At 41.8% G+C, this 21,050-nt stretch overlaps 1 protein-coding gene across 1 annotated transcript in view; it reads left to right on the forward strand.

The window, feature by feature from the left end:
• dnah5l (dynein, axonemal, heavy chain 5 like) overlaps positions 1-21,050 on the forward strand; it is a gene marked incomplete at its 5' end in the record, with an annotated part of 260,289 nt that overhangs the window by 23,362 nt on the left and 215,877 nt on the right. The window contains 2 exons of the mRNA XM_073055303.1: positions 7,098-7,217; positions 20,257-20,458. Of these exons, the coding sequence (XP_072911404.1) occupies positions 7,098-7,217; positions 20,257-20,458 (322 nt within the window). The remainder of the gene's footprint in view (positions 1-7,097; positions 7,218-20,256; positions 20,459-21,050) is intronic.

Here is a 21,050-nt window from a genome sequence, read left to right on the forward strand (position 1 = left end):
TCACCATGGACGTCCAGTCCCTATATACCTCCATCCCCCACCGAGATGGTCTCAAAACTCTTGGCTTCTTTTTGGATTCCAGACCTAACCAATTCCCCTCTACCATCACTCTCCTCCGTCTAGTGGAATTAGTTCTTACTCTCAATAATTTCTCCTTTGGCTCCTCCCACTTCCTCCAAACCAAGGGTGTAGCCATGGGCACCCGTATAGGTCCCAGTTATGCCTGTCTTTTTGTCGGCTTTGTGGAACAGTCCATGTTCCAAGCCTGTACGGGTATCCATCCCCCCCTTTTCCTTCGCTACATTGATGACTGCATTGGCACTGGCTCCTGCACACATGCTGAGCTCGTCAACTTCATTAACTTTGCCTCCAACTTTCACCCTGCCCTCAAATTTACCTGGTCCATTTTCGACACCTCCCTCCCCTTTCTTGATCTTTCTGTCTCCATCTCTGGAGACGGCCTATCTACTGATATCTGCTAAAAGCCTACAGACTCTCACAGCTACCTGGACTATTCCTCTTCCCACCCTGTTTCTTGCAAAAATGCTATCCCCTTCTCACAATTCCTCTGTCTCCACTGTATCTGCTCTCAGGATGAGGCTTTTCATTCCAGGACAAAGGAGATGTCTTCCTTTTTTAAACAAAGGGGCTTCCCTTCTTCCACCATCAACTCTGCTCTCAAACGCATCTTTCCCATTTCCCGCACATCTGCCCTCACCCCATCTGCCCGCCACCCCACTTGGGATAGGGTTCCCCTTGTCCTCACCTACCACCCCACCAGCCTCCAGGTCCAATGTATAATTTTCCGTAACTTCCGCCACCTCCAACGGGACCCCACTACCAAGCACATCTTTCCCTCCCCCCCTCTTTCTGCTTTCCGCAGGGATCGCTCCCTACGCGACTCCTTTGTCCACTCGTCCCCCCCATCCCTTCCCACTGATCTCCCTCCTGGCACTTATCCTTGTAAGCGGAACAAGTGCTACACCTGCCCTTACACTTCCTCCCTCATCACCATTCAGGGCCCCAGACAGTCCTTCCAGGTGAGGTGACACTTCACCTGTGAGTTGGCTGGTGTGGTATACTGCGTCCGGTGCTCCCGGTGTGGCCTTTTATATATTGGTGAGACCCGCCGCAGACTGGGAGACCATTTCGCTGAACACCTACGCTCGGTCCGCCAGAAAAAGCAGGATCTCCCAGTGGCCACACATTTTAATTCCACGTCCCATTCCCATTCTGATATGTCTATCCATGGCCTCCTCTATTGTCAAAATGAATCCAAACTCAGGTTGGAGGAACAACACCTTATATACCGGCTGGGTAGCCTCCAACCTGATGGCATGAACATTGACTTCTCTAACTTCCGTTAATACCCCTCCTCCCCTTCTTACCCCATCCCTGACATATTTAGTTGTTTGCCTGTTCTCCATCTACCTCTGGTGCTTCCCCTCTCCCTTTCTTTCTCCTGAGGCCTCCCGTCCCATGATCCTTTCCCTTCTCCAGCTCAGTATCACTTTCACCAATCACCTTTCCAGCTCTTAGCTTTATCCTACCCCCTCCGGTCTTCTCCTATCATTTCGCATTTCCCCCTCCCCCCACTACTTTCAAATCTCTTACTATCTTTCCTTTCAGTTAGTCTTGACGAAGGGTCTCGGCCCAAAACGTCAACAGTGCTTCTCCTATAGATGCTGCCTGGTTTGCTGTGTTCCACCAGCATTTTGTGTGTGTTGTTGTTTGAAACAGATATCCACCACTACTCTCTGGCATCTCCCATCCAGCCACTGTTGAATCCATTTTACTACTTCAAAATTAACACCTAAAGATTGAACCTTCCTAACTAACCTTCCGTGTGGAACCTTGTCAAAGGCCTTACTGAAGTCCATATAGACAACATCCACTGCTTTACCCTCATCAACTTTCCTAGTAACCTCTTCAAAACACTCAATAAGATTTGTCAAACATGACCTTCCACACACAAATCTATGTTGACTGTTCCTAATCAGACCCTGTCTATCCAGATAATTATATATACCATCTCTAAGAATACTTTCCATTAATTTACCCACCACTGACGTCAAACTTACAGGCCTATAGTTGCTAGGTTTACTCTTAGAACCCTTTTAAACAATGGAACAACATGAACAATACGCCAATCTTCCGGCACCATCCCTGTTTCTAATGACATTTGAAATATTTCTGTCAGAGCCCTTGCTATTTCTACACTAACTTCCCTCAAGGTCCTAGGGAATATCCTGTCAGGATTTGGAGGTTTATCCACTTTTATATTCCATAAAAGCGCCAGCACTTCTTCCTCTTTAATCGTCATAGTTTGTATAACTTCCCTACTTGTTTCCCTTACCTTACACAATTCAATATCCTTCTCCTTAGTGAATACCGAAGAAAAGAAATTGTTCAAAATCTCCCCCCATCTCTTTTGTTTTCACACATAGCTGTCCACTCTGATTCTCTAAGGGACCAATTTTATCCCTCACTATCCTTTTGCTATTAATATAACTGTAGAAACCCTTTGGATTTACTTTCAAAGGCAACACGAGTGAATCTGCAGACGCTGGAAATAAATAAAAAACACAAAATGCTGGCAGAACTCAGCAGGCCAGACAGCATCTATGGGAGGAGGTAGTGACGATGTTTCGAGCTGAAACCCTTCATCAGGAGTCACCTTACTTGCCAAAGCAACCTCGTATCTTCATTTAGCTTTTCTAATTTCTTTCTTAAGATTTTTTTTTACATTCTTTATATTCCTTGAGCACCTCATTTACTCCATGCTGCCTATATTTATTGTAGATCTCTCTCTTTTTCCAAACCAAGTTTCCAATATCCCTTGAAAACCATGGCTCTTTCAAACTTTTAACCTTTCCTTCCAACTTAACAGAAACATAAAGATTCTGTACCCTCAAAATTTCTCCTTTAAATGACCTTCATTTCTCTATTACATCCTTCCCATAAAACAACTTGTCCCAACCCACTCCTTCTAAATCCTTTTGCATCTCCTCAAAGTTAGCCTTTCTCCAATCAAAAGTCTCAACATGCATTTACCTTCCTTATCACCTACTCAATTTGCAAGTTAACCTTTATGGAATCCTGCAGAAGGACTCACAAGTCCCTTTGCATGTTTGAATTTTAATTTTTCTTCCAGTTAGAAAATAGTCTATGCCCTTATTCCTTCTACCGAAGTGCATGGGCATAGACTTCCTTACATTAGATTCCATCAGCCGCTTCTTTGCCCATTCTCCTAGTCCGTTTAAGTCCTTTGTCTAGCCTGCTTGTTATTTCCTCAAAGAATTCCAACAAATTTGTCAGGCAAAATTTTATCTTTAAAAAACTTTGCTGACTTTGGCCTATTTTATCATGTGCCTTAAGTACCTGTTACCTCATTCTTAATAATAGACTCCAGCATCTTTCCAACCACAGAAGTCCGGCTACCTAGTCTATAATTTCCTTTTTTCTGCCTCCCTCCCTTTTTAAGGAGTGGAGTGACATTTGCAATTTTCCAGTCCTCTGGAACCATTCCAGAAATTTAGTGAGTATTGAAAGATCATTACTAATGCCTCCAAAATCTTTTCAGCTACCCCTTTCAGAGCACTAAGGAGTAGTCCATCTCATCCAGGTGGCTTATCTAACTTCAGACCTTTCAACTTTCTAAGCTCCTTTACCTATGTAAGAGCAACTACTGTACACTCACTTTTGTTCCCTGACGCTCTCGAATTTCTGGCATACTGCTAGTGTCTTCCACAATGAAGACTGATGCAAAATATTAATTAAGTTCATTTGACATTTTATTGTCCCCTATTATTACCTCTCTGGCATCATTCTCCAGAAGTCAAATATCCACTCTCGCCTCTCTTTTACTCTTTATATATCTGAAAAAAATTGGTATCCTTTTATATTATTGGCTAACTTCCTTTCATATTTCAGTTGTTCTCTCCTATGGCTTTTTAGTTGTCTTCTATTGGTTTTTAAAAGCTTCCCAATCCTCTACCTTTCCACTAATTTTTGTTATATGCCCTTTCTTTTGCTTTTAAGCTGTCTTTGCCATGGTTGTGTCATCCTCCCTTTAGAATACTTCTTCATCTTTAAGATGTATCTATCCTGCATCTTCTGAATTGTTCCAGGAAACTTCAGCCAATGCTGTTTTGCCATCATCCCTGCTGAGTATCCCCTTTCAAATCAATTTTGGCCAGCTATTTTTTTTTGTCATGGCTCTGTAATTCCCTTAACTCCATTGTAATGCTGATACACCTGATTTTCGATTCTTCCTTTCAATCTTCAGGGTGAATTCTATCATAATATGATCATTGCCTCCTGCAGGTTCTTTTACCTTAAGCTTCTTCATACATAACACACAATCTAAAATTGCCTTTCCCCTAGTGGGCTTAACCATAATCTGTTCTGAAAATCCGTCTCGTAGACATTCTACAAATTCTATTTCTTGGGATCCAGCATCAATATGATTTTTCCCAATCTAACTGCAAATTGAAACTCCCCCATGACTTGTAACATTGCCCTTTTTACATGCTTTTTTAAAATCTCCCTTTGTAATTTTTTAGCCCACGCCCTGGCTACTGTTTGGATGCCTGTATACTGTATAATTCCCATCAGGGTATTTTTACCCTTGCAGTTTCTTAACTTTACCTACAAGGATTCTATATCTTCCATTCTTATATCATCTCTTTCTAAGGATTTCATTTCAATTTTTACCATGGAGTCACCCCACCCCTCTGCCTTCCTGCCTGTCCTTTCAATGCAATGTGTATCCTTGGATGTTAAGCTCCCTACTATGATCTTCTTTCAGCTATGAGTTAGTGATGCCCACACTATTATACCTGCCCATCTCTAACTTATCCCATTTACCTTATCTGGTCTACTGTGTGCATTCAATATACCACCTTTGGTCCTGTATTCATCACCCTTTTAAATTTTGCTCCCATGTCACTCTTCACTGACTGCAACTTTGCCCTACGATATGCCTGTCCTTTCTCACAGTCTCACCACACACTACATCGACTTGTATACCAACAGCCCCATCCTCTGCCCTATCAATCCAGTTCCTATCCCCCTGCCACATTAGTTTAAACATTCCCCAACAGCTCCAGCAAACCTGCCACAGGGATATTGGTCCCCTTTGGATTCAGGTGTAACTTGTTGTTTTGTACAGATCATCCCTTCCCCTGAATAGATCCCAATGATCCAGAAATCTGAACCCTGCCCAATGTACCAATTGCTCAGCCATGCATTTATCTGCCAAATCATCCTATTCTTGCACTCACTGGCATGTAGCACAGGCAGGAATCCAGAGATTACTACCCTGGAGATCCTGGTTTTCAGCATTCTACCTCACTCCCTATATTCTCTCTTCAGGATCTCATCCCTTTTCCTACCGATGTCATCGGTCCACAATATGTACCACAACTTTCAGTAGCTCTCTCTCCCCCTTCAGAATGCTGTGAACCCATTCTGAGGCATCTTGGACCCTGGAACCTGGGAGGTAACATACCATCCAGCTGTCTGCTTTCTGCTCCTCACTATAGAATCCCCTAACAGCGTCAGAGTCCTGACTGCTGTGGCTTTGCTCTGCTAGGTCACCCCTCACAACAGTATCCCAAGTGGTATATGTACCTGTTACTGAGGGAATGGCCACAGGAATATGCTTTCACCTTCCTGATGGTCACCCAGTTATGTGTGTCCTGCAGCACCTCCCTCTATGTCCTGCTGATCAACCTCTCAGCCTCTTATCTGAAGTTCATCCAGTTCTTGCTCCAATTCCTTAACACGGTCTGAAAGATGCTGCAGCTGGACGCTGTTTCACTGGAGGTCTCTCTGTCTTCCCACAAGAGGAGCATCTGCTATCCTGCCTGATGTCCCCACTGCTCCAGCTGTGCAATAAGAAAGTAAGAAAGAAAGAACAATCAAACGACAAAATCTACCTATATTCTCCACCTCTCCTCACCAAAGCCTCTCTGAGTCGAAGCTTGAGCTCGCCACTCTAAAACTGGCTGACTCACACAATGGCTTTTCCATTTAAACTTAACTTCTTTTTATTGAACCTTACTAAGAGCCTGATTATGCACAATCCAACATCTATTTGGAAACTGTGGTGTGTAGCATGACCCGACTGCTCCCATTCGCTTGTATTGAATTCTCCCTCCAGCTACAGAATCCAAGCTCTCCTTGAGAACTGTGGCATGCACAATATCCTAACTGCCCCCGCTTGCTTTTTTTTTTAACCCTCTCTCTCCCACTATGCAATCGAACATCTCCTCGGGAAATTTAAGTACCCGTCCATAGTATCTGCTCACATCTTAATGTTGTCTAGGGATTGCTGTAAAGAGGCATCTATTAGATAGGTTAACTAAGTTTTTCCCCTGACTGTCCATTTCCCTCCTTAGATGCTGCTTGACCTGCTGAATTCCCCTGGTTCTTTTTGTGTTGCTCTCGAGACATCTATTGTTTTCTTTCCAGAGGCTTTACCAATGGATTGGAATATTATGCAGTCAATCTGACTTAATGCTGGAGAGAAGGTTAGGGATGAAACTGCTACTGATGATAGATGGGGCTCCCTGCAGCAGTATCCTAGGGCTGTGATGATTAACCTCTGCTGCCTACAACTATTGTGAAATAGGACTCCAGCCGCTGATGTGTTTTCCTCTTGATGCGCGATGAGCTAATTTTCACATTCTGTGAAATGCTGCCTTGTCCTCAGTGGCAGTCACTTCCACTTAATCTCTGGAATTAGGCTCTTCTTCTACAGTATTGATAAGTGATCAGATATCATCACGTAAAAAGTTTTTGATGGTTATAATGTATATATTTAAGAATTATAATACACTTCATTGTTAATTATATACAAGATTTTTTTTCCCAAAGTTTCCTGATTGAAACAAATGCTGAAAATTTTGGTGATGATTTAAAATAGTAAGCGACTTATACAAAATGCTGGAGGAACCCAGCAGGCCAGGCAGCCCCTATGGAAAAGAGTATAGTCGACGTTTCAGGCTGAGATCCTTCATTTAAAATAGTAAACTTGTATGAACTCATTTGATGAGAAACAAACACAACTTTTTACTCATTGTCCATTTCAGACAGGAACTTTTGAAGAGAATCAAGGATTGTATGCAGTTAAACCTTGAATATCAAAAACACTTCCAACGAATCAGGGAGAAGCTTCGGGGAAATCCAAAGGAGAGACAGTTTGAATTTAGGTAATTACATTGTTTTGACTTAACACTATCCGAAGTACTATATGCAGCTTAATTTGTCTCTTTATTTTAATTTATAAGTTGATTCCTGTTTAAAGCTTCTGCACTATCCACACTGCTAGAGTTATAGAAGGTATGCGACAGGCAAATAACTAATGCTGTTTTAAAGCAAAGACTTTGAAGTGTATGTAAGCATCCTTAATATATTTTAATACACAAAAAGTAATGTAATGTTCTGTTGCACCATCTCTATCTCAGGCATGCCAACTGTCATGCTTGTTCTGTTAACTTTTCAGTCCTTTGAAGTCTGCCTCTATCTCCAATGCAGGTAGGGTTATTTTTTCAAAATTTTAGGTCATTAGTGGCACCTAAATAGACCTCCTTCAACCAGGTAGTGTGCCAATAAATGATTGTGTAGATTGTAGAAAAAGAAGGTTCAATGCCTAACCCCAGAGAATAAAAGAGTAACTTGAAAATGCTGATAAGCTTGTGAATAACAGAATATTTTGGATGAAAAAGTGCATGAAATGTTAAACCATGTGGAAATATTTTGCAGATCAGGGAGCATTTATGGAGGAGAACAAGTTATTGGTTCTAGTAAACGTAATTAACCTGAAATTATTTTTGCTGTTTTGTCTTTCCCAAGACAGTTGAACACTTTCTGTTTTCATTTCTGATCTTAAATGTTTATTGTATTTCCCCCAGTAGAGTTCAATGTTTGTTTTGCACAAGTGAGCAAAGAGCACAAATTCCTCAATCACAGCAGCTTCTGAAAACGGGACAAAGTCCTATTTCTTTGTTAATAATGAATTATTTACTGAAGCACATTGATCCTTCTAACATTCATGTTGCAGTTTAGTATACTGAAGGCATAGATATGCATCTGCTAGTTTTCCCTGTGGAATGCTAGAAAATATGTTAACATTTATTGTGTGCCATGCATTTGACAAACATCTGGACAGGTGTTAATATCCAGCATTATGGGCTGATCATACTAATCAGAACAGATCCAAAGGTTTCTTGGAAGATTGTTTGAACTTTTAAATGTAAACGTTTTGTGTGATTGCTGTCTTTGTCAAAGTGGCAGGGCTTAGAGACATGTTGGAAGTCAAGCTGACATTCAAGTTTCAAAGAGACAGTCATAATTTTGCTCATGAATAGGACTGTCAGATTGCAGTTTCCATTTGCTGGCTTTATATTTTAGACTACAGCAAAAAGAAAAGCAAGTGAAGAACTCTTTGGAACAAGTAACCAAATGAGGTCTGAAAAATAACTTTAGACTTGAACTTTACTATGACTTACTATGTAAAATGGTCATTCTGCTGTTATAGAGTCATGGAGCACTACAGTACAGAAACAGGCTTTTTGGCCCATCTGAGCTGTTATTCTGCCTAGTTACATCTACTTGTACCGTAGATAGGTTACCTGGACCGTAACCTCCAAACCCCTCCTGTCAATGTGCTTATTCCAAACTTCTCATGAATGTTGAAATTGAACCCACATACACCACTTCTGTTTACTTGGAGTGAAGAAGTTCCCACTTAGGTTCCCCTTAAATATGATGTTTAGTTCTAGTTTCACCCAACCTCAATGGAAAAAGCCTGGTTGCACTAACCCTATCTATACCCCTCATAATTTCGTATACCTCCATCAAATCTCCCCTCATTCTCCATTGTTTGGAAATTTACAGTAAAAGAAATCTTCCTGGTAGAGTATGTATAAAAAAATCTTACACATAAATTTAGATCTTTATGTTCAATGGGCAAGAAACCTAAAATTCAAGAGCCTTGAGGTAATGCTGCATTTCCATAAAACCAAGGCCAGTTTTCTATGGTTGGTGTCAGATGTGAGAGGTCCTGGAGTCTCCTGGCATCCCGGATGGCCACATCTGCACCCAGTGCATCGAGATGCAACTTCTAAGGGGCCGTGTTAGGGAACTGGAGCTGCAGCTTGATGACCTTCGTCTGGTCAGGGAGAGTGAGGAGGTGATAGAGAGGAGTTACAGACAGGTAGTCACTCTGGGGCCACGGGAGACAGAGAAATGGGTCACAGTCAGGAGAGGGAAGGAGAAAAGTCAGGTACTAGAGAGTACCCCTGTGGCTGTACCCTTTGACAATAAGTACTCCTGTTTGAGTACTGTTGGGGGGGACAGCCTACCTGGGGCATGCGACAGTGGCCGTGCCTCTGGCACAGAGTCTGGCCCTGTGGCTCAGAAGGGTAGGGAAAGGAAGAGGAAGGCAGTAGTGATAGGGTAGTGATAGTGATAGTGATAGTAGTGATAGTGATAGGCATATTTGTGTGGAGTTCTGCAGTGGTACGTTCCAGTGAGACAGGGAGGTTATGGAGGGGTACAGGTTCAGGGCATATTTGTGTGGTCAGGGGTTCAGATAGGCGATTCTGTGGATGCAGGTAAGAAACTCGGATGGTAGTTTGCCTCCCAGGTGCCAGGGTCCCGGATGTTTCTGATCACGTCCAAGATATCCTGCGGTGGGAGGGAGAACAGCCAGAGGTCGTGGTACATATAGGTACCAATGACATAGGTAGGAAAAGGGAAGAGATCCTGAAAGAAGACTACAGGGAGTTAGGAAGGAAGTTGAAAAGCTGGACCTCAAAGGTAGTAATCTCAGGATTACTGCCTGTGCCACGTGACAGTGAGAATAGGAATAGAATAAGGTGGAAGATAAATGCGTGGCTGAGGGATTGGAGCAGGGGGCAGGGATTCAGATTTCTGGATCATTGGGACCTCTTTTGGGGTGGGTGGGACCTGTACAAAAAAGATGGGTTGCACTTGAATCCCAGGGGGACCAATATCCTGGTGGGCAGGTTTGATAGAGCTATTGGGGAGGGTTTAAACTAGTTTGGCAGGGGGGTGGGAGTCAGAATGTGAGTGCAGGGATTAAGGTAGAAGGACAAGGGCATGATGCTAAGAGTTCTGAGTTGATGAGGAAGGACAGGCAGGGGACAGAACATAATTGTAGCCAGTTAAAGAGGTTAAAATATGTCTATTTCAATGCTAGGAGTATTAGGAACAAGAAGGATGAACTTAGAGCATGGATTAGTACGTGGAACTACGATGTTGAAGCCGTTACTGAAACTTGGTTGAGGAAGAGCAGGATTGGATGATGCAGGTCCCAGGGTTCCAGTGTTTTAAAAGGAATAGGATGGGAGGTAGGAAAGGGGGGGGGAGTGGCATTGCTGGTCAGGGATAGTATCACGGCTATAGAAATGGAGGACGCTGCAGAAGGAGTGTCCACAGAGTCTATCTGGGTGGAAGTTAAAAATAGGAAGGGATCAATCACACTGCTGGGAGTAGTCTATAGGCCCCCAAATAGCCCTCGGGACACCAAGGAGCAGATAAGCAGACAGGTTTTAGAATGGAGCAAGAAATACAGGGTAGTGGTTATGGGTGATTTCAACTTCCCTCATGTTGACTGGCACCTCCTAAGTGCAAGGGAGATAGATGGGGCTGTAATTGTCAGGTGTGTTCAAGAAGGATTCCTGACACAGTATGTGGACCAGCCAACGAGAGGAGAAGCTATACTGGATCTAGTTCTGGGTATGAACCTGGCCAAGTTACAGATCTCTTGGTGGGGGAGCATTTTGGTGAGAGTGACCACAACTCCCTTAGCTTCAGCATAGCTATGGAAAGGGATAAAATCAGACGAAATGGTAAAGTGCTTAACTGGGGAAGGGCTAACTTTGAAGGGATGAGGCAGGAACTAGCGAGAGTAAATTGGAAACAGATGTTCAAAGGAGAAAGCACAGAAGTAATGTGGGAGAAGTTTAGGGACCACTTGAGCTAGGTTCAGGATAGGTTTGTCCCACTGAGGCAAGGAAAAATGGTAGGAAAAGGGAACCGTGGCTGATGAAACATGTGAGGCAACTCGTCAAGAGGAAAAAGGAAGCATATGTTAGATATAAGAAGCAGGAAGTAGGAGGGGCTTATGAGAAATATAGGGTAGCCAGGAAGGAGCTAAAGAAAGGACTTAGGAGAGCTCGAAGGGGGCATGAGAAGGCCTTGGCATGTAGGATTAAGGAGAATCCCAAGGCGTTCTATGTGTATGTGAAGAATAGGAGGATGACGAGAACGAAGGTGGGACTGCTAAAGGATAAAGAGGACAACATGTGCCTGGAGGTGGAGGAGGTTGGGGAGGTCCTAAATGAATACTTTGCTTCAGTATTCACAAGTGAAAAGGATCTTGATCAGGATGAGGTCGAAGTAGAGCAGGCCTGTGTGCTGGACAGTGTGGAGATCAAGGAAGAAGAAGTGCTGGATCTTCTTAAAAACATTAAGATTGATAAATTCCCAGGGCCGGATATGATACACCCCAGGTTGTTGTGGGAATTGAGAGAAGAGATCGCAGGAGCATTAGCCATGATCTTTGAATCCTCTTTGGCTGCAGGGGAAGTGCCGGAGGACTGGAGAATGGCAAATGTAGTTCCCTTGTTTAAAAAAGGTAATAGGGAGAAACCTGGGAACTATAGACCGGTGAGTCTTACGTCAGTGGTATGCAAACTACTGGAAAGGATTCTTAGGGATAGGATCTATGAGCATTTGGAGAAGTACAGTCTACTCATGGATAGTCAACATGGCTTTGTGAAGGCTTTGCATCATGCCCCACGAGCCTGTTTGAGTTTTTTGAAGAGGTAACAAAAATTGATGAGGGTAGGGCAGTGGATGTGGTCTACATGGACTTTAGCAAAGCATTTGACAAGGTCCCTCATGAGAGACTCATCCAGAAAGTCATGAGGCATGGGATAAGTGGAACCTTGGCTGTTTGGATAAAAAATTGGCTTAAAGGAAGAAAGCAGAGGGTAGTTGTGGAAGGAAAGTATTCTGCCTGGAGGTCAATGACTAGTGGAGTGCCACAGGGATCTGTCCTGGGACCCCTGCTATTTGTGATTTTTATAAATGACCTGGATGTAGAGGCGGAAGGATGGGTGAGTAAGTTTGCGGATGACATGAAGATTGGAGGAGCTGTAGGTGGTCGAAGGTTACAAGAGGATATAGACAGGCTGCAGAGTTGGGCAGAAAAATGGCAGATGGAGTTCAATCTGGATGCATTTTGGAAGGACGAACCAGAAGACTGAGTACAGGATTAATGGTCAAGAGTGTGGATGAACAAAGGGACCTTGGGGTTCAAATCCATACATCCCTCAAGGTCGCTGCACAGGTTGATAGGGTAGTTAAGAAGGCCTATGGGATGCTAGGCTTCATTAACAAGGGGATTGAGTTCAAGAGTAGAGAGGTCATGTTACAACTCTACAAATCTCTGGTGAGACCGCACTTAGAGTATTGTGTTCAATTCTGGTCACCGCATTATAGGAAGGATGTGGAAGCTATGGAGAGGGTGCAGAGGAGATTTACCAGGATGTTGCCTGGATTGGAGAACAAGTCATATGAAGCAAGGTTAGCAGAGCTGGGACTTTTCTCTTTGGAGCGTAGAAGAATGAGAGGGGACTTGATAGAGGTCTACAAGATTATGAGAGGCATAGATAGGGTGGATAGTCAGTACCTGTTTCCCAGGGCACCAATAGCAAACACCAGAGGGCATAAGTACAAAATTAGGGGAGGGAAGTTTAGGGGAGACATCAGGGGTAAGTTTTTTACACAGACGGTTGTGAGTGCCTGGAATGACTTGCCAGGGATGGCGGTGGAGGCTAAAACATTAGGGGTATTTAAGAGCCTCTTGGAGAGTCACATGGATGAAAGTAAAATGGAAGGTTATGGGGTAGTGTGGGTTTAGTACTTTTTTTAAAGGATTATGTGGGTCAGCACACCATGGAGGGCTGAAGGGCCTGTACTGTTCTGTAGTGTTCAATGTTTCTATGGTTATAGAATTATATAACATTACTTCATGGCTTTTGAACTAAATCCCCCACTGATGAAGGCCAACACATGATTTGCCTTCTTAACAACCCTACCAAATTGTGCGGCATCTTTGGAACTATGGATGTGGACCTCAAGATCCTTCTGTTCCTCTACTCTCCTAAGAATAGTGCTAAAACTCCAACATTCTGCCTTCAAATTTGACCTGACAAAATGAAGCACTTCACCCTCTTCTGGGTTGAAGTTCACCTGTTACTTCTCAGCCCTGCTTTGTATCCTGTCAATGTCCCATTGCAGCCTTCCACACTATCCACAACTCCACCAACCCTTGTGTCATCTGCAATCTTACTAATCCATCGTTCCCCTTCCTCATCTAAGTCATTTATAAAAATCACAATGAGCAGGGATCCCACAACAGACTCCCATGGAACACCACTGGTTACTAACCTCCAGGCAGAATGCTCTCCATCTATTACCACCTTCTACTTCATATGGGCAAGCCAATTCTGTATCCACACAGCAGAATCATCAAACACCATACTAAGACCTATATACACTACATCCACTGCTCTGCTTTCAACAATGTACAGAATATAAGCATAAGGAGGTTATGACACAACCATACAGAACATCAGTTATGTCGCAGCTACAGTTCTGTGTGCAGTTCTGTTTGCTGTACGATAGGAAGTATGTGATCGCATTGGTGCAGAGGCAATTTACCAGGATGTTGCCTGGGATGGATCAGCTATGACAAAAGGCTGGATAGGCTGAGTTTGATTTTCTTGTAGAAAAAAGACTGATTGAGGTATACAAAACTAAGAGGTGCACAGGTAGTATAGTTAGTAAGAAATGTTTCCCCTTAGCAGGGTATCTATGAACAGAGGACCATAGTCCCACTGGACCAGAGGACCAGTGAGCCTATACTGTATGGCTTTATGACTTTCTATGAGACATTGACTCTAAACATCATGCAAAACCCTAATGTAGAAATTCCAAACTTTAATGAGAGTAATCGGTGTAGCAAAGTATCTTAAAAGGCTTAAAATTGAGAAACTATAGGCAGCTGGAAACTGAGTTATCATAGGCAAAGGAATTTGAAAGTGGAAAGGAAGGGAAAAAAATTAGGAAATTTCAGAAAGTAGAGATTTAGCAGTTGGGTTAAGGGGATTCTGAAATGGTAGGAGTTTAAGGCTCATAAACTCTGCTGATAAGAGTAAGAGGATGCTGCTAGGACTGGGAGGATGAGTGAGAACGTTGCATGACAATAGATGTGGAGATTACATGGAGCCGGTTCAGTTATAATAAGGAGAGTGAACCGATATGCTTAGGATGCATTATGGGGTAGGACACAAATGTGAAAATACTTTTCTATTTACTTCTGTATTTAAATGTGAAAATATCCTATCTTTGACCTGAAACATTAACTATTTCTCTTTCTACAAATGCTGCCCAATCCACTGAGTAATTTCAACAGTTTCTTTCTTAATGTCAGATTTGTTGTTCAGCACAGCTCTGAGGTCATAAATGTTTGAACATAAAATATAGAAGAGTTCAGCACAGTACAGGCCCTTTGGCCCACAATGTTGTGCTGACCCTTTAAGCTATTCTACCATCAATCTAACCTTTCCCTCCCACATAGCCCTCCATTTTTCTTTCACACGTTGGCCACACTTTAAATTGTAATATGATGGGAATGCACTTTTATATAATTCAGAAGTCTAAATTTAGAAGTTGTTATGAGTAATAGCAATTAATTTTACGAATTCTAGTAATCTAATACTTATGTCAACCAAACTGATTGATGTGGAAGCAAATGTAGTTAACTTCATCTTAAAAACCTTTTTTTTGTAATATCTTTAGTGTTGGAGAAGGATACTTAGTTCCACTATTTATCTCAGCCAGAAACCTTTATTTTTACAAGTATGTGAAATTGAGGAGGGCCATGAATGTAGGAACTGCTACTAGAAGATGTATGTCTTTGGTTACATTGGCTTAATACATCTTACTAATTATAAAGCTGAAAATTTTATTGCTTTAGCAAATATGCAGAATCCATCAGTGTGAGCTTTAGCAGATAGGTTTTGAAGCTGACCTGACAGCCATGTATATCTAAGGGATGATTCACAGTTTCCTTTCTTGTGTCAAAAGTGTCAAAAATTAATTGTTTTACAAGGAGATTGTGGGGGACAGAAGACTGACGTAACAGCCTACATCTTTGTGCACTAAGACAGCTATTACAAAACACCATAAGCAGATTATTTTAAAATGCATTAATATAATTTGAAACTACAGTATGCATATTAATATCAGATTAAACATTAACAGTGGACTTGAATGCTTTTGTAGTAAAGTTAAGTTAATATGTGTTTTTGATCTTTTCAATTTTAAATTTTTTATGAAACACAAGATTATTCAGTCTTTCATGTTTCTATGGGTACCCTGAGGATTCCTATTGGTTTCACTCCTCATTTATTTCTCTGTAACCAATTAAACTTCTGTTGATTTTTCTGCCACCCATATATACTAACTTACAGTAACTAGTTAACCTACTAAACGATACTTTGGTCATGCAGATAATGTGTAAACTCTGGCGAGGCAACAACCAAAAGCAGGGGTTAAACTTAAGATACTGTAATTAACACATACAAACAAGCTGGAGGAACTCAGCAGGTCGGGCAGCATCCGTTGAAACCAGCAGTCAACGTTTTGGGCCAAGACGTTGACTGCTCGTTTCAACGGTTGCTGCCCGACCTGCTGAGTTCCTCCAGGTTGTTTGTACGTGTTGATTTGACCACAGCATCTGCAGTTTACTTTGTGTTTGTCATTGTAATTATCCAGCAGTAGTTTTAACTCTACACAACGTATTTGATTAAAAAAAATTATTATCATGTCCCGATTCTTCTGTATTACTCCCTAAGCATATTATTTATAGTAATTGACATGGTGTAACTAAGTGCATATAACAGGACACTGCTCCGTGGTAAGATAATTTACATTGAGAAGTCTTACTTTAACCAGGAGAGGGAGCACTTGACACATAAATAGCCACAAGCACAAACGATTCTGCAGATGCTGGGAATCTAGAGAAACTCACACAAAATGCTGAGGGAACTCAGCAAGTCAGGCAGCAACTATGGAAAAAGGAATAAACTGTTGATTTTATTTGGCCCAAAACATCAGCTGTTTATTCCTTTCATGCATTTTGTGCGTGTTACATAAACTTAATAAATTCATTAGAAAGGCTGGATCTGTTACAGGAGTCTAACTGGACATACTGGAGATTGTGGTAGAACAAAGGACCCTCCAGAAAATGTGGCAATTCTGAACAATGTTCCTCATCCTCTGCATGCCAAATTGGACAGAGGAGCACTCTCAGTAACAGACTGACACATCTGCACTGCTCCAAACAGTACCATATGAGGTCATTCTCACCCTCGGCCATTAGGATCTATAATGAGTCAACCTATAGCCGGGGAAGTGATGAAACCCCTCCTGTGAGACCGTTATTAATCTCTGTTTACCAGTGCTCTGTTTAAGCCCTGTTTAGCTCTGTTTACCACGCCATGCTATCACGGACACACTGTGCACCCATTACTGTATAATATTATGGTAATTCTTGCTCTACCAACTTATCAATGTGAACTTGGAAATCTTGTAGATCTTGTAATCTTTGACTCGTAAATCTTGTACATCTTATTTTTAAGGTAACTTTTATATTTCGTCTTACTTCTTTTCTAATATTTGTATATTTGAATATCTGTGCAATGCTACTGTGACTCTGTAATCTCCTTTGGGATCCATAAAGTATCTATCTATTTATCTATCTAAATAGCCTCAAATTCAGTTTCAAAACCTACTTCATTTACACAGCTATTTGAAGAACATATCTAGAAATTCAGCTATGCTCTGAAAGGCAAATTAAACTGGTTCTATACTGGGAGCCCATATCAGTTACTTGTGGGGCCTGAGCTGCAAAATTCTGTCATATAATGGGCTCAAAGCATCCTGCATGTTGAAATCGGTGTCAGATTCATTATCACTGATATATAATAGAGTTTACACTGGAAACTTGTACAAAGGTCTTCCACCCCGCAGCTCCGTCATTGTGGAATTAGTGAAGGAAATTAGGGGGACGACGGTTCATAATGGAATTGGGATGGGGAAGGAAGATGAGGTGGGTAATAAATAGAGAGAATACGTACACAACGCTGGAAGAACTCAGCAGGTCAGGCAGCATCCGTGAGAAAAGAGTAGCCAACGTTTTGGGCTGAGACCCTTCATCAGGAATGGGGGGGGGGGGGGGGAAGCAAAGGCCGAAGCCCAGTAATAGAGATAGGGGAGGGGGTAGGGCACCACGTGGAAAACCAATCAGAGGAAAGATAAAGGGGGAGGGGATAAGCATGAAAGAACTGTAGAGATAAAGAAGCAGAAAGTTGAAAGGGGAGAGAGGCAGTGATGGAAGTGACAAGCCTGGCAGATATTCCTAGGATCCACCATTTCCTGTGATTTTTCAACAAATTTGTCCCCTCCTCCTTCCCTTTCTCCTATGGTCCATTCTCCTCTCCTGTCAGATTCTTTCTTCTCCAGCCCTTAACCTTTCTCACTCACCTGGCTTCACCTCTCACCTTCCAGCTAGCCTCTTCCCTTCTCCCACCTTTTTATTTTGGTATCATGCCCCTTCTTTTTCAGTCCTGAAGAAGGGTCTTGGCCAAAATGACAACCGTTTACTTTTTTCCTTATTCTTTACTATAGATGCTGGTTGACTTGCTGAGTTCCTCCAGTATTTTGTGTGAGTTGTTCTGGACTTACAGCATCTGCAGACTTCCTTGTGTTTAAAATTCATCTTATGCCTGAGTGATGTATATAAAACACTTGAGGCATCTGCAAAGGAAAGATGCTGAACAGCATGGGAAAGCAGCCAAATAAATCAGACATGATCACAGGGATTGCTCTCTACGTCACTCCCTTGTCCAGTCACCTCCCACTGATCTCCATCTTGAATCTTCTCTTGCAAGTGTGAAAAATGCTTCATTGCCCCAAACCCCCATTATATCCACCATTCTGTTTAGTTCTACTCTGTTCTATTTTATCTGGTGTTCCCAGTGCAGCCGCCTCTATATCTGTGAGGACGTGGTGTAAATTGGGGGGACTGTTTTGTCAAGCACTTCCCCTACCTCTGTAACAATTTCCCAGTGGCCACCTATTTCAATTCTAATCCTCACTCCCGCTCTGACATATTGGTCCATGGCCTCCTCTTTTGCCGCAAAGAGGCCTCCCTCAGGTTAGAGGAGCAACACCTCATATTCTGTGTAGCCTTCAGCTTGGCGGTATTGACATTGATATTTCTAACTTCTGGTAATTTCTCCCCCTTCTCTCTTTTTCCTTTCCTATTGTGACTACCCTCTTATCCCTTGTCTTCCTCTCACCTGCCTATTACCTCGCTCTGATGCCCCTCCTCCTTCCCTTTCTCCCATGGTCCACTTTCCTCTTCTATCAGTTTCCTACCTTTTCCACCTTTCACCTTCTAGCTTGTAATTCTTCTCCACCTCCCATCTTCTTAATCTGGTTTCTTCCCCTTCCTTTCTATTCCTAATGAAGGGTCTCAGCCCGACACATTGAATCTTTATTCCTTCACATAGATGCTACCTGACCTGCTGAGTTCCTCCAGCATTTTATGTGCATCTGGAACTGCCCTTCATGAAGTCTCAGCTCCATTACTGAACTCAGTGGTGAGTCCACAGATGGAGCTAACCACCAGATATCCTGGGACTGGATCTTCATGAAATCTCAGATTTCCACATTTGACTCTGTGCACACAGAAATCCAGGATTCAGGAAAAGCTTCTTCCCCTCTGCCATCTGATTCCTAAATGGACAGTGAACCCTCACTTTTTAAAAATATGTAGTATTTCTTTTTTTTTGGCATGATTTTTAATCTATTCAATATACCAGTATCGGAATCAGAATCAGATTTATTATCACCGGCATGTGATGTGAAATTTGTTAACTTAGCAGCAGCAGTTCAATGCAATACATAATCTAGGAGAGAGAATAATAATAACAATAAAAAAATTAAATAATAATAATAAATAAACAAGTAAAGCAATTACAGTATACATGTATTGAATAGATTTTAAAAAATGTGCAAAGGGTTTGAGGGTCGGCACAACATTGTGGGCTGAAGGGCCTGTAATGTGCTGTACTATTCTATGTTCTATGTTCTAAAACAGAAATACTGTATATTAAAAAAAGTGAGGTAGTGTCCAAAGTTTCAAAGTCAATTTAGGAATCGGATAGCAGGGAAGAAGCTGTTCCTGAATCACCGAGTGTGTGCCTTCAGGCTTCTATATCTCCTACCTGATGGTAACAGTGAGCAGTAGCCTCTCCATACCAGACAGTGATGCAGAATGCTCTCCACGGTATAATAAAGTATATTGAATAAGACTTATTTATTTATTTATTATTGTTGTTGTTATTTTGTTTTTTTCTTGTATATTCTGTATTGCACTGAACTGCTGCTGCTAAGTTAGCAAATTTCATTTCACATGCTGATGATAATAAACCAGATTCTGATTCTGACTTCCTGAGGAACAACTGGCTGATGATCTGTAACTTGCATTGGAACTGATTGCTAACAGCTACCAAAATTTAGCCCAATATGTCTTGGTGACAAACCTTATATTACTTCTACATCATTTTTCAAAGATAGAGTTCTGAGCTGCCTTAGAAATAAACATCAAAGCAAGGATGCATTCAAGGCATTGGAAGCTACAGAGTCAATCTTTCACAGTCTATGCACCATCGTAGAGCATTCAGGAGAAATTAAGGATTCCCTTAGGACTGAGGTAGGGTCTTCTTGAGGGAGTTGTTGGGAGAGTAGTCCAGAGTGAGTAGGGAGGGAAGTGGATCAGAAAGTGATGAGATGTGTGGGGCAATTCCAACTGGATGATTGTTAACTGTGTGGAATTCAGTTCAGGTTCAGAAGTTTGAAATAAGCATTTTCTTACAGAAAAACTGTCCTCAGCATCCTGACCCCCCCCCCCCCCTCCCAGGTATTGTGGCTATAATGTTTAGTAGGAAGTAGCAAGCTCACCTGGAATATGTAAAGATGAATATCTCTTTTTCTGGTCGATGTAAAGTTCAAGCATGCATATTATAATTTAACTGTTTTCTAATTTTCTATATATAAAATTGTAATCAAATTTGCTTTTAGTGAAAACTATATATTTGGCAAATTTGACACATTTTGTAAGCGACTGGAGAAGATTATGCATGTGATAAGCACCATGGAAAGCCTCTCTGACCTGCAGAATGTTAAAATGGAGGGATTTGACAAAATATACTTGCGATATCAGACAATAATCACCAGTTTGAAATCAAAGACTTATGATGTACTGGATCACAGAAAGCAGGAGGTACAGTATCATGTTCAATTGTTATTGTAGATCATAGAAGGTCGGCTGACAATTTTCTTTCATAAGAAAATAGTTTTAAAATATTTTTCTTCTGTTTGCAAATGTAAAGATGGTAACATAATTCAGTATGAACTACACACAATGGCAACATGTGACATTACAAAGGTCCTAGTAGTACACAGGTTCTTTGCTCAAGTTTAGAAGAGTTAAGTTAACTACCTCCAACAGAGAGTGGAATGTCTGAAAAAAAAAGTCAAATGGAGATACATAGTGTACTGAATGCCTGGGGATTGAACAAGAGGTGGATGGACTTTTGGTAAAAAAAACATTTGATGGATATTGGACAGTGCTATTTTTCCTTGACATTCCTACTTTCCCTTCCCAGTGACTGAGGTTTCAATGGTTTTGTTAACAACTCAGGTGCATGGCTTTATTAGGTAAGAGTGAGCTTGAACAGAAAATGATAGAAACATACAGCAGGCCGGGAAGCATCCGTGGAAAGAAAGCCAGATGGCACTTCAAGGACAGGACCCTTTGCCAGAACAGCTAGATGGGTTGCTGATCTGAATCAGTAACTGACCTGCTGAATATT

The sequence above is a fragment of the Hemitrygon akajei genome, chromosome 8 (genome assembly GCF_048418815.1).
Source record: "Hemitrygon akajei chromosome 8, sHemAka1.3, whole genome shotgun sequence".
NCBI lineage: Eukaryota > Metazoa > Chordata > Chondrichthyes > Myliobatiformes > Dasyatidae > Hemitrygon > Hemitrygon akajei.